The sequence below is a fragment of the Stigmatopora argus genome, chromosome 15, assembly GCF_051989625.1.
Source record: "Stigmatopora argus isolate UIUO_Sarg chromosome 15, RoL_Sarg_1.0, whole genome shotgun sequence".
Classification (NCBI taxonomy): domain Eukaryota; kingdom Metazoa; phylum Chordata; class Actinopteri; order Syngnathiformes; family Syngnathidae; genus Stigmatopora; species Stigmatopora argus.
In genome coordinates, this window is record NC_135401.1 from 14,455,097 (window position 1) to 14,467,497 (window position 12,401).

Genomic DNA, 12,401 nt, shown 5'->3' on the forward strand with positions numbered 1-12,401 from the left:
TGCACCGCAACTTTTTCAGTGTAAATGAGACACGTCGGGGTGCCCCTGTGTTCAACAAAGAAATATTGCACTCCCCACTTTTCTTGAAACTGTCTGTGCTCATCACCGACCTTTCTCTTCACGGTAGGCTTTGAAAGAGACATCTCTGGGGCTCTGTAATATGTTTTTCCACTTGGAATGAGTCTCGGGTTGATCTTTCACATTCAGTCGCGCGGGTTTGTGGCGCATGTGCACTTTCGCTCTCCGTTTCAATCGCGGAGATGGCTACAGACACTGACACAGGCTGGATCACGGATCATAGCGCCTCATTCAGTTCTATGCTGAGAGCAGCGGAGGAGTGTGCGCGCCGAGCGGAGTGATCGGCCTCACGGCTTCTCCTCCGCCCAGCTGATTGGAGGAATGAATGAGTGAGTGAGCGAGGCACTGGACAGCCCGGCCGATGTCCCGCCCTCCAGAGCCGTATACCTCACCGTGATTGGTTCATTCAGCTCCGAACCAAAGTTCCCTCTAATTTTTTGTTGGTCTGAGCAGAAAGACAACCTTCCTGAGCGCACTGAGTACCAGTGTGAGCGACATCATCGGTATTCGGATGATTCGCCTAAAGACGTTTCGCCGACGGACGTTTGACAGACGGGCAGGTCGCCGAATGGACGTTCCACCGAACGTTCATTCGGCCGAACGGAGGTTTCGCCGAAACGGGATTCGAACGCTCGCCCCGCCGGATCGTGTGTGTACAAGTTTTTCAACCTCGGCCCGCGGGCCATATACGGCCCGTTAGGATTTTTAATCCGGCCCGCCGCCGGTGTTGTCCAAATTATAGTAAAAATCAATGTTCGTCTACCATCAATGGCAGTCCGGGAATAAGCACTCTTGGGCAGGCAGATGTAGCAGAACCGAGCCGTAAAATGACAGCAATCGGGTCAAATCCATCCTAAAACAGCATTTAATGATTAAATACAAATACTGGATGATATCGCGATGGAGGCAAAAAAACGTCTATAGACGTCCATTCGCCAAACGGCTCAAAATGCTCTCAAATTCGGTCAAATCTAGCTGAAAACAGCGTTTAATGATTAAATACAAATACCAGTATTTGTATTTAATCATTAAACTAACAAATACTAGTACGACCTGTCCGTCTGTCAAACGTCCGTCGGCGAAACGTCTTTAGGCGAATCATCCGGTCACGACATCATCATTGCTCGCTATCGGCACACCAGTGCATGTCAATGTTCCCTCTAATTTTTCATGTAAAACATGCTGTAAAACAAGAAAAACATGAGTGGACAGAGCTACTGCCACTGGCTGCCACTTAAACGGCGCCATCATGGGGTAAAAAAAAAAAAAAAAAAAAAAAAAAAAAAAAAAAAAAAAAAAAAAAAAAAAAAAAAAAAAAAATCGATCTTTCATATTAAGACGGGGGCCGCAAATTATCGTCCCGAGGGCCGCAGTTGGCCCGCGGGCCGCAAGTTTGAGACCCCTGGTTTAGTGGGACAACGGGCAAAATACAAAATGACCTGATCACTGCTATTGCTGAATTTATGGTGGGAGATCAGAAGGGAGGTTAATAAAGCACCGTTTTTGTCTAAATGGATGAGACGACAGACGCGGGTAACGCAGCCCCGCTCGCTCTGATATTTGGTGAGTAAAATGTGGCTCATTAATAAAGCACCGTTTTTGTCTAAATGGATGAGACGACAGACGCGGGTAATGCAGGCCCGCTCGCTCTGATATTTGGTGAGTAAAATGTGGCTCATCTCTTCTCATTTTCTGAACCGCTTTATCCTCATTAGGGTCGCAAGGGGTGCTGGAGCCTATCCCAGCTGTCTCCGGGCCACAGGCGGGGGACACCCTGAATCGGTGGCCAGCCGATCGCAGGGCACAAGGAGACGGACAACCATGCACACTCACACCCATACCTAGGGGCAATTTAGAGTGTCCAATCAGCCTACCATGCATGTTTTAGCAATGTGGGAGGAAACCAGAGTACCCGGAGGAAACCCACGCAGAACATGCAAACTCCACACAGGTGGACCCACCTGGACTTGAACTCAGGACCCCAGAGCTGTGAGACTGACGCGCTAACCACTCGCTCTACTGGGCCGCTGTAAAATGTTGCTATTTTCCTAAATAATAATAATATTTTTTTCAGGTTATTTTTCCATACCGCCCATCCTCAAAAGGGTTGCGGAGGTTGCTGGAGCCTAACCCAGCTGTCTTCGGGCAAAAGGCAGACTACGTACACCTTAGACTGGTCGCCATTCAGCTGTAGGGCATTCAGAGAGACTAAGGACCATAGCAATCATACAACCACCAGTGGGAATTGAGCCCACACCTACCTGCACCAATATCAGGCGAGAGAACCTCTACACCACATGGCGGCTCAGGTTATATTTATGCTTTTTTATATGTATCAGCTCTAGCCGCAGAAAAAGGTTTTATTGCCACTCATTCATTCATTTTCTGAACCGCTTTATCCTCACTAGGGTCCAGCTGACTCCGGGCCAGAGGCAGGGGACACCCTGAATCGGTCAGCCAATAGCAGGGCACGAGTAGACGGACAACCGTTCACTCTCACACTCCTACCTGGGGGAAATTTAGAGTGTCCAATCAGCCTACCATGCATGTTTTTGGAATGTGGAAGGAAACCGGAGCGAGCACCTGGGGAAAACTGACCCAAGCCCAAGAGAACATGGAAACTCCACACAGTGAGGACCCACCTGGGACTAAATCCTCAACTCCAGAACTCTAAGGCCAACGCCCTCGCACATCCGTAAGTATAGGAACCAAACGTATCTTGTCCAGTCAGTGTATCCCCTATGTATGTAATCTCTGGATATTTTCTTGTCAAAGGCATGTGTGGATGAGTTGATGGAGAAGAACTCACCTGGAGCCTTGAGATTCCATCATCACTGTGTTATGCGGTAAGACAAGTTACTCTTCAGACACGTTTTCACTTATAATATGTATTTAATTTTGTGTATATTGCAAACATTTGGAGTTAAAGCACATGAAATAGTCCAGAGGTAATTAAAAGCTATTTACACAGTCAGTTTACATATTGTTAGAATTATTATTCACACTGACTGAGAATACACTGCTCATACATACAGTATATAGCTTATATTTTAGCAAATGAGGTTTAAGCAAAAATATTGCTAAAAAAATATAGCTACCATTGTTCAATTTTGGGGATTTGTAACTTTCTTTTTCTGTAGCAACAATAATACCTCAGCGAAAACTACACACACATTTTTTTCATGACATACACCGCACTATTGTAAACATTCATTTAGCTAAAGCCTGATTGTTGGCCCACAAACGCTGCGATTGAACTTTTTCTGTTCCACTTGTAAGCACATGTACCAAAGCCTTAGCCCATTAACAATTTTCTCTGCCATCGACATTTTTTTTCCCCATCTCTTTTTTTCATTCAGTCACATGCAGCCAAAGGTTAAATTAACTCATTAGCTACCACTGGTGGGAATGGACACACAAGATCTACTTTCAAAATGAACTTTTTTACATTAACACCTCATTAACTTTGGCAATTTCTGACATTTAAAACACTGAAATGAACTCATTGGCAATTGTTGAATTACTGCCAGCCCCTCCCAATCCCAGTAGAGTGGACTGTGGCACTGAAACATGCTCACATTGGCATGAACACAGATGTAAAACCAACAAACATAAAGGCTAAAAATCCAAAGCTCACGTTTGGGGCATATTAAAGAGTAAAGGGTTGGAAATTGTGGTGTTCCAAAGACTAATATTTCTAATATGTTCTTGTTTTTTGCCAAAAGGGAAATCTAGCAACCATTTATTCTCTATAGAATTCCATTAGAAAGAGTTTGTTTCTCTTCATTATGGTGGTGACATCACTAATGGGGGAGAGAAAAAGATTATAGAAGTGTTGTACTTTATTTACTTGTATTCAGTCCTTTTTAAAACTTATTTTGACCAGGTTAAATGAGTTTATACCTAATGTCGACTTAAGACAGACAATCATTCTCTTTTTGAGCGTTGAAGTTTAGCTATCACATCTCTTTTCAGCAACATCGAAAAATTTCATTTTTTCCGAGTGAACAGATTCTCGGAGTTGCTTTATAGATGAAGCCATCTCATTCTCAGGGAAGAACTCGGCTGGGTCGAAAGTTTTGGTTATTTGTTTGGAAATCACAAATGTCTCTGTGCTCTCTTGCGATGTTTCGCGGACAATTTGTTTCTGCGATACAGTTCTCACGCTACTCTGAGAGCTCTCCACTTTCCATGATGACGACATTTGGCTAGCCTCACTGGTCGAATGGATCGTGGACAGAAGTTTAGCGTGATGTGATTCAGCGCCTACTTGCTTGGATGTAAGAATGTGGATTTTCTCTGACGCCAGTCTGAAAGTTTCCTCAGAGGAAGATGAAACCTCAGATGATAGGATGGTAATCTTTTCGGGTAAGTTTGGCTCGGTTGTGACAAACTCTGACCTGGTGGTGGTTGTCACCACGTTCATCTCATCGAGATCTGGAGGTAATTTCGGATCGGAAAATTTGATCATCACCTTTGTCGGAGAAGATGAGGGCAAGCTGACATACTCGCTTGTGACTGTTGAACTGATGTCAGCAAAGACGTCTGATGACTGCACCGAACAGGTAGGGCTCATGTCCTCCTGATGTTCTCTCGTTGGGCTTCTTTGTTCCTTCTGATCAACTGTTAGTGAGGTTTTGGCAGATTCTACAGGTGATGAGAGTCCAAATGTTGGAAACCTAAACCATCCCGTTCCTTCTGGACTTTTAGTGGCATTTTGCCTTGTTTCTGTGTTCTTTGTATGTTCTTCTTCCTTGAAGACATCTGAATGTTCTTCCACTTGTTCAGTTTTTGCCACATTCAAATCAGCCTCAGGGTTTTCTAGGACAACACCAGTTGATGTGGGATTGGCATCTCCATTCAGTTCAGCTTTCATCTCTCGTTGACTAGCTTTATGTTCTGTGTTTGGTGACCTACTTTGGCTTTCTGGTTTTTGGTGTGTAAATGTCAACTTTGGCATTTTGAAGGACGGCAGTTTGAATTTGCTTGGAGAGACAGGACTCACAACATTATTCTCTGGGCCTTTGCTCAGCTTTACATCAACCTCAACTTTTGGTAATTCCAGACCTGAAATGCTATTTTCCAACTGTTCAATGCCTTGATTTTTTATCTCGGCATCAACATCTGATAATTGTTTGATTTCTGCTCCTTCACCTTTTCTTGTGACTTTAACACATACTCCTTCAATGTCAATGCTGGCTGCTGCAAGAACCCGCTTTGCTTCATGGTCAGGTATCACCAGCTTAATGCGATCAATTTCATTATCTTGGTCTACATCAGGCACATCAACATGAATCTTTGAATGAGAACCTCCAAATTTAGGTAATTTAAAAGATGGTAATTTGAATTTTGATGGTGATCCTGCAACACTACTTTTTGGAGTTTCAATCTTAGCTCCTTCTATTTCTCCATCATCAAATGTCAGTTTCTTTTCAGCATCTAGGAGTGGGATATCTCTATCTTTCTGAGGTGTCGGTAGTTTAATGTCAACATCAGGGACATCAACTTCAGCTTTTGGGAGTCTAATCTCTCCATCTTTCTTTGATATATCAATGTCTGGCCCTTTTACGTTTGGCATGGAGATGCCAAACGTTGGCATCTTCTCCTTACCGTGAATATTGCCATCTACTTCTGGTCTTTCAAAATTTACCTTTGGTGAACCGATTTCTACTTTCCCTTCTGAAAGAGAAACATCAACATCTGTGAGACCAATGTCAATTTTGGAGTCTTTGGTTAGTGAAAATTTGGGAAATGAGATTGTTGGTAGTTTGAATTTCAATGGAGATTCTTCAACAGTAGCTGGTTGTGGATTAATTTTCAAAGTTTGAATTTCCAGTTTAGCCGAAGGTATTTTAATGTGAACATCTGGGGATTTAACTTCTTTTTCTGGAAGTTTGATTTCTTCGTCCAACTTTGATGAGTTTATGTCAATATTTGGCACTTTAATTTTTGACATGTCAAATTGTGGCATTTTAAACTGGCTTTCCTGAACATCTACACAGACATCAACTGCTGTTTTTTGATATGCCAGTTCAGGTGAAGTGATTTCCATTTTATTTTTTGGAATAGAAACATCAATATCTGGGAGACCGATGTCAACTTCATATTCTTTGCTACTTTGCTTGGTTAATGAGAGTTTGGGAAAGGAGAATTTAGACCTTTTAATTTTGACATTAACATTTGCATCAGGATCAGGAAGTGCTGGTTCAACGTTTAATTCTGGCGATTTTATATCTGTGCGGTCTATCTTGATGTCTTTGTTCAATTCTCCACTGACCTGTGGCAAAGCCACCCCTAATTTTGGTAATCCATCTTTCTTTGATAAGCTTATGTCAATGTCTGGCCCTTTTACTTTTGGCATGGAGATGCCAAACTTTGGCATTTTAAACGTAGTTTCCTTACCATCTATATCGACATCTACTTCTGGTGTTTGAAACTCCACTTCAGGTGACATTATTGTCATTTCCCCTTCTGGAAGATCCATCTTAATTTCTCCCTCTTTGCTACTAGGCTTCTTTAATGAGAATTTGGGAAATGAGATTGTTGGTAGTTTAAATTTTGACGGAGATCCTTCAACACTGCCTTGTCCTTCAATTTCTGGAGCTTCAATTTCTACTTGAGCTGATGGTGATTTCACTTCAAATTCCGGTAGTTCAACTTCTCCTTCTGGAAGCTTGATCTCCCCATCTTTCTTCGATAAGCTTATGTCAATATCTGGCCCTTTTACTTTTGGCATGGAGATGCCAAACTCTGGCATTTTAAACGTAGTTTCCTTACCATCTATACTGACATCTACTTCTGGTGTTTGAAAATCCACTTCAGGTGACTTTATTTTCATTTCCCCTTCTGGAAGATCCATCTTAATTTCTCCCTCTTTGCTACCTTGCTTCTTTAATGAGAATTTGGGAAATGAGATTGTTGGTAGTTTAAATTTGGATGGAGATCCTTCAACACTGCCTTGTCCTTCAATTTTTGGAGCTTCAATTTCACCTTGAGCTGATGGTGATTTCACTTCAAATTCTGGGAGTTCAACTTCTCCTTCTGGAAGCTTGATCTCTCCATCTTTCTTCGATAAGCTTATGTCAATATTCGGCCCTTTTACTTTTGGCATGGAAATGCCAAACTTTGGCATTTTAAACGTAGTTTCTTTACCATCTATACTGACATCTACTTCTGGTGTTTGAAACTCCACTTCAGGTGACTTTATTGACATGTCCCCTTCTGGAAGATCCATCCTAATTTCTCCCTCTTTGCTACCTTGCTTCTTTAATGAGAATTTGGGAAATGAGATTGTTGGTAGTTTAAATTTTGATGGAGATCCTTCAACACTGCCTTGTCCTTCAATTTTTGGAGCTTCAATTTCTACTTGAGCTGATGGTAATTTCACTTCAAATTCTGGGAGTTCAACTTCTCCTTCTGGAAGCTTGATCTCTCCATCTTTCTTCGATAAGCTTATGTCAATATTCGGCCCTTTTACTTTTGGCATGGAAATGCCAAACTTTGGCATTTTAAACGTAGTTTCTTTACCATCTATACTGACATCTACTTCTGGTGTTTGAAACTCCACTTCAGGTGACTTTATTGACATGTCCCCTTCTGGAAGATCCATCCTAATTTCTCCCTCTTTGCTACCTTGCTTCTTTAATGAGAATTTGGGAAATGAGATTGTTGGTAGTTTAAATTTTGATGGAGATCCTTCAACACTGCCTTGTCCTTCAATTTTTGGAGCTTCAATTTCTACTTGAGCTGATGGTAATTTCACTTCAAATTCTGGGAGTTCAACTTCTCCTTCTGGAAGCTTGATCTCTCCATCTTTCTTCGATAAGCTTATGTCAATATCTGGCCCTTTTACTTTTGGCATGGAGATGCCAAACTTTGGCATTTTAAACGTAGTTTCCTTACCATCTACACTGACATCTACTTCTGGTGTTTGAAACTCCACTTCAGGTGACTTTATTTTCATTTCCCCTTCTGGAAGATCCATCCTAATTTCTCCCTCTTTGCTACCTTGCTTCTTTAATGAGAATTTGGGAAATGAGATTGTTGGTAGTTTAAATTTTGACGGAGATCCTTCAACACTGCCTTGTCCTTCAATTTTTGGAGCTTCAATTTCTACTTGAGCTGATGGTAATTTCACTTCAAATTCTGGGAGTTCAACTTCTCCTTCTGGAAGCTTGATCACTCCATCTTTCTTCGATAAGCTTATGTCAATATCTGGCCCTTTTACTTTTGGCATGGAGATGCCAAACTTTGGCATTTTAAACGTAGTTTCCTTACCATCTACACTGACATCTACTTCTGGTGTTTGAAACTCCACTTCAGGTGACTTTATTTTCATTTCCCCTTCTGGAAGATCCATCTTAATTTCTCCCTCTTTGCTACCTTGCTTCTTTAATGAGAATTTGGGAAATGAGATTGTTGGTAGTTTAAATTTTGATGGAGATCCTTCAACACTGCCTTGTCCTTCAATTTTTGGAGCTTCAATTTCTACTTGAGCTGATGGTAATTTCACTTCAAATTCTGGGAATTCAACTTCTCCTTCTGGAAGCTTGATCACTCCATCTTTCTTCGATAAGCTTATGTCAATATCTGGCCCTTTTACTTTTGGCATGGAGATGCCAAACTTTGGCATTTTAAACGTAGTTTCCTTACCATCTACACTGACATCTACTTCTGGTGTTTGAAACTCCACTTCAGGTGACTTTATTTTCATTTCCCCTTCTGGAAGATCCATCTTAATTTCTCCCTCTTTGCTACCTTGCTTCTTTAATGAGAATTTGGGAAATGAGATTGTTGGTAGTTTAAATTTTGATGGAGATCCTTCAACACTGCCTTGTCCTTCAATTTTTGGAGCTTCAATTTCACCTTGAGCTGATGGTGATTTCACTTCAAATTCTGGGAGTTCAACTTCTCCTTCTGGAAGCTTGATCTCTCCATCTTTCTTCGATAAGCTTATGTCAATATCCGGCCCTTTTACTTTTGGCATGGAAATGCCAAACTTTGGCATTTTAAACGTAGTTTCTTTACCATCTATACTGACATCTACTTCTGGTGTTTGAAACTCCACTTCAGGTGACTTTATTTTCATTTCCCCTTCTGGAAGATCCATCCTAATTTCTCCCTCTTTGCTACCTTGCTTCTTTAATGAGAATTTGGGAAATGAGATTGTTGGTAGTTTAAATTTTGATGGAGATCCTTCAACACTGCCTTGTCCTTCAATTTTTGGAGCTTCAATTTCTACTTGAGCTGATGGTAATTTCACTTCAAATTCTGGGAGTTCAACTTCTCCTTCTGGAAGCTTGAACTCTCCATCTTTCTTCGATAAGCTTATGTCAATATCTGGCCCTTTTACTTTTGGCATGGAGATGCCAAACTTTGGCATTTTAAACGTAGTTTCCTTACCATCTACACTGACATCTACTTCTGGTGTTTTAAACTCCACTTCAGGTGACTTTATTGACATTTCCCCTTCTGGAAGATCCATCTTAATTTCTCCCTCTTTGTTACTTTGCTTCTTTAATGAGAATTTGGGAAATGAGATTGTTGGTAGTTTAAATTTTGACGGAGATCCTTCAACACTGCCTTGTCCTTCAATTTTTGGAGCGTCAATTTCTACTTGAGCTGATGGTGATTTCACTTCAAATTCCGGTAGTTCAACTTCTCCTTCTGGAAGCTTGATCTCTCCATCTTTCTTCGATAAGCTTATGTCAATATCTGGCCCTTTTACTTTTGGCCTGGAGATGCCAAACTTTGGCATTTTAAACGTAGTTTCCTTACCATCTACACTGACATCTACTTCTGGTGTTTGAAACTCCACTTCAGGTGACTTTATTTTCATTTCCCCTTCTGGAAGATCCATCTTAATTTCTCCCTCTTTGCTACTTTGCTTCTTTAATGAGAATTTGGGAAATGAGATTGTTGGTAGTTTAAATTTTGACGGAGATCCTTCAACACTGCCCTGTCCTTCAATTTTTGAAGGGTCAATTTCTACTTGAGCTGATGGTAATTTCGCTTCAAATTTCGGGAGTTCAACTTCTCCTTCTGGAAGCTTGAACTCTCCATCTTTCTTCGATAAGCTTATGTCAATATCTGGCCCTTTTACTTTTGGCATGGAGATGCCAAACTTTGGCATTTTAAATGTAGTTTCCTTACCATCTACACTGACATCTACTTCTGGTGTTTGAAACTCCACTTCAGGTGACTTTATTTTCATTTCCCCTTCTGGAAGATCCATTTTAATTTCTCCCTCTTTGCTACTTTGCTTCTTTAATGAGAATTTGGGAAATGAGATTGTTGGTAGTTTAAATTTTGACGGAGATCCTTCAACACTGCCTTGTCCTTCAATTTTTGGAGCGTCAATTTCTACTTGAGCTGATGGTAATTTCACTTCAAATTCTGGGAGTTCAACTTCTCCTTCTGGAAGCTTGATCTCTCCATCTTTCTTCGATAAGCTTATGTCAATATCTGGCCCTTTTACTTTTGGCATGGAGATGCCAAACTTTGGCATTTTAAACGTAGTTTCCTTACCATCTACACTGACATCTACTTCTGGTGTTTGAAACTCCACTTCAGGTGACTTTATTGACATTTCCCCTTCTGGAAGATCCATCTTAATTTCTCCCTCTTTGCTACTTTGCTTCTTTAATGAGAATTTGGGAAATGAGATTGTTGGTAGTTTAAATTTTGACGGAGATCCTTCAACACTGCCTTGGCCTTCAATTTTTGGAGCTTCAATTTCTACTTGAGCTGATGGTAATTTCACTTCAAATTCCGGGAGTTCAACTTCTCCTTCTGGAAGCTTGATCTCTCCATCTTTCTTCGATAAGCTTATGTCAATATCTGGCCCTTTTACTTTTGGCATGGAGATGCCAAACTTTGGCATTTTAAACGTAGTTTCCTTACCATCTACACTGACATCTACTTCTGGTGTTTGAAACTCCACTTCAGGTGACTTTATTGACATTTCCCCTTCTGGAAGATCCATCTTAATTTCTCCCTCTTTGCTACTTTGCTTCTTTAATGAGAATTTGGGAAATGAGATTGTTGGTAGTTTAAATTTTGACGGAGATCCTTCAACACTGCCTTGGCCTTCAATTTTTGAAGGGTCAATTTCTACTTGAGCTGATGGTAATTTCACTTCAAATTCCGGGAGTTCAACTTCTCCTTCTGGAAGCTTGAACTCTCCATCTTTCTTCGATAAGCTTATGTCAATATCTGGCCCTTTTACTTTTGGCATGGAGATGCCAAACTTTGGCATTTTAAACGTAGTTTCCTTACCATCTACACTGACATCTACTTCTGGTGTTTGAAACTCCACTTCAGGTGACTTTATTGACATGTCCCCTTCTGGAAGATCCATCTTAATTTCTCCCTCTTTGCTACTTTGCTTCTTTAATGAGAATTTGGGAAATGAGATTGTTGGTAGTTTAAATTTTGACGGAGATCCTTCAACACTGCCTTGTCCTTCAATTTTTGGAGCGTCAATTTCTACTTGAGCTGATGGTAATTTCACTTCAAATTCTGGGAGTTCAACTTCTCCTTCTGGAAGCTTGATCTCTCCATCTTTCTTCGATAAGCTTATGTCAATATCTGGCCCTTTTACTTTTGGCAAGGAGATGCCAAACTTTGTCATTTTAAACGTAGTTTCCTTACCATCTACTTCTGGTGTTTGAAACTCCACTTCAGGTGACTTTATTGACATTTCCCCTTCTGGAAGATCCATCTTAATTTCTCCCTCTTTGCTACTTTGCTTCTTTAATGAGAATTTGGGAAATGAGATTGTTGGTAGTTTAAATTTTGATGGAGATCCTTCAACACTGCCTTGGCCTTCAATTTTTGGAGCTTCAATTTCTACTTGAGCTGATGGTAATTTCACTTCAAATTCCGGGAGTTCAACTTCTCCTTCTGGAAGCTTGATCTCTCCATCTTTCTTCGATAAGCTTATGTCAATATCTGGCCCTTTTACTTTTGGCATGGAGATGCCAAACTTTGGCATTTTAAACGTAGTTTCCTTACCATCTACACTGACATCTACTTCTGGTGTTTGAAACTCCACTTCAGGTGACTTTATTGACATTTCCCCTTCTGGAAGATCCATCTTAATTTCTCCCTCTTTGCTACTTTGCTTCTTTAATGAGAATTTGGGAAATGAGATTGTTGGTAGTTTAAATTTTGACGGAGATCCTTCAACACTGCCTTGGCCTTCAATTTTTGAAGGGTCAATTTCTACTTGAGCTGATGGTAATTTCACTTCAAATTCCGGGAGTTCAACTTCTCCTTCTGGAAGCTTGAACTCTCCATCTTTCTTCGATAAGCTTATGTCA

The 12,401-nt window shown here is 40.8% G+C and overlaps 2 protein-coding genes across 2 annotated transcripts; both read right to left on the reverse strand.

The window, feature by feature from the left end:
• Positions 1-2,950: 2,950 nt before the first annotated feature.
• On the reverse strand, positions 2,951-9,327 carry LOC144090158 (uncharacterized). Its single transcript, XM_077621484.1, has one exon. The coding sequence runs from the start codon at positions 9,185-9,187 to the stop codon at positions 4,031-4,033; it is 5,157 nt and encodes a 1,718-aa protein (XP_077477610.1). The 5' UTR covers positions 9,188-9,327; the 3' UTR covers positions 2,951-4,030.
• Positions 9,328-9,336: 9 nt separating this feature from the next.
• On the reverse strand, positions 9,337-11,155 carry LOC144090122 (uncharacterized). Its single transcript, XM_077621441.1, has 2 exons — positions 9,481-11,155; positions 9,337-9,404 (listed from the first exon to the last, which is right to left on the reverse strand). The coding sequence occupies exons 1-2, from the start codon at positions 11,060-11,062 to the stop codon at positions 9,337-9,339; spliced, it is 1,650 nt and encodes a 549-aa protein (XP_077477567.1). The 5' UTR covers positions 11,063-11,155.
• Positions 11,156-12,401: the final 1,246 nt, after the last annotated feature.

What these genes read in the sequence shown, in the direction of transcription:
- LOC144090158 (XM_077621484.1), bottom strand. Translation starts at nt 9,187, where the DNA reads ATGGATCTTCCAGAAGGGGAAATGAAAATAAAGTCACCTGAAGTGGAG.
- LOC144090122 (XM_077621441.1), bottom strand. Translation starts at nt 11,062, where the DNA reads ATGGATCTTCCAGAAGGGGAAATGTCAATAAAGTCACCTGAAGTGGAG. An exon ending in AGTAGATGTCAGTGTAGATG is followed by an intron (nt 9,405 to 9,480) that starts GTAAGGAAACTA and finishes TATTGACATAAG; the next exon opens with CTTATCGAAGAAAGATGGAG.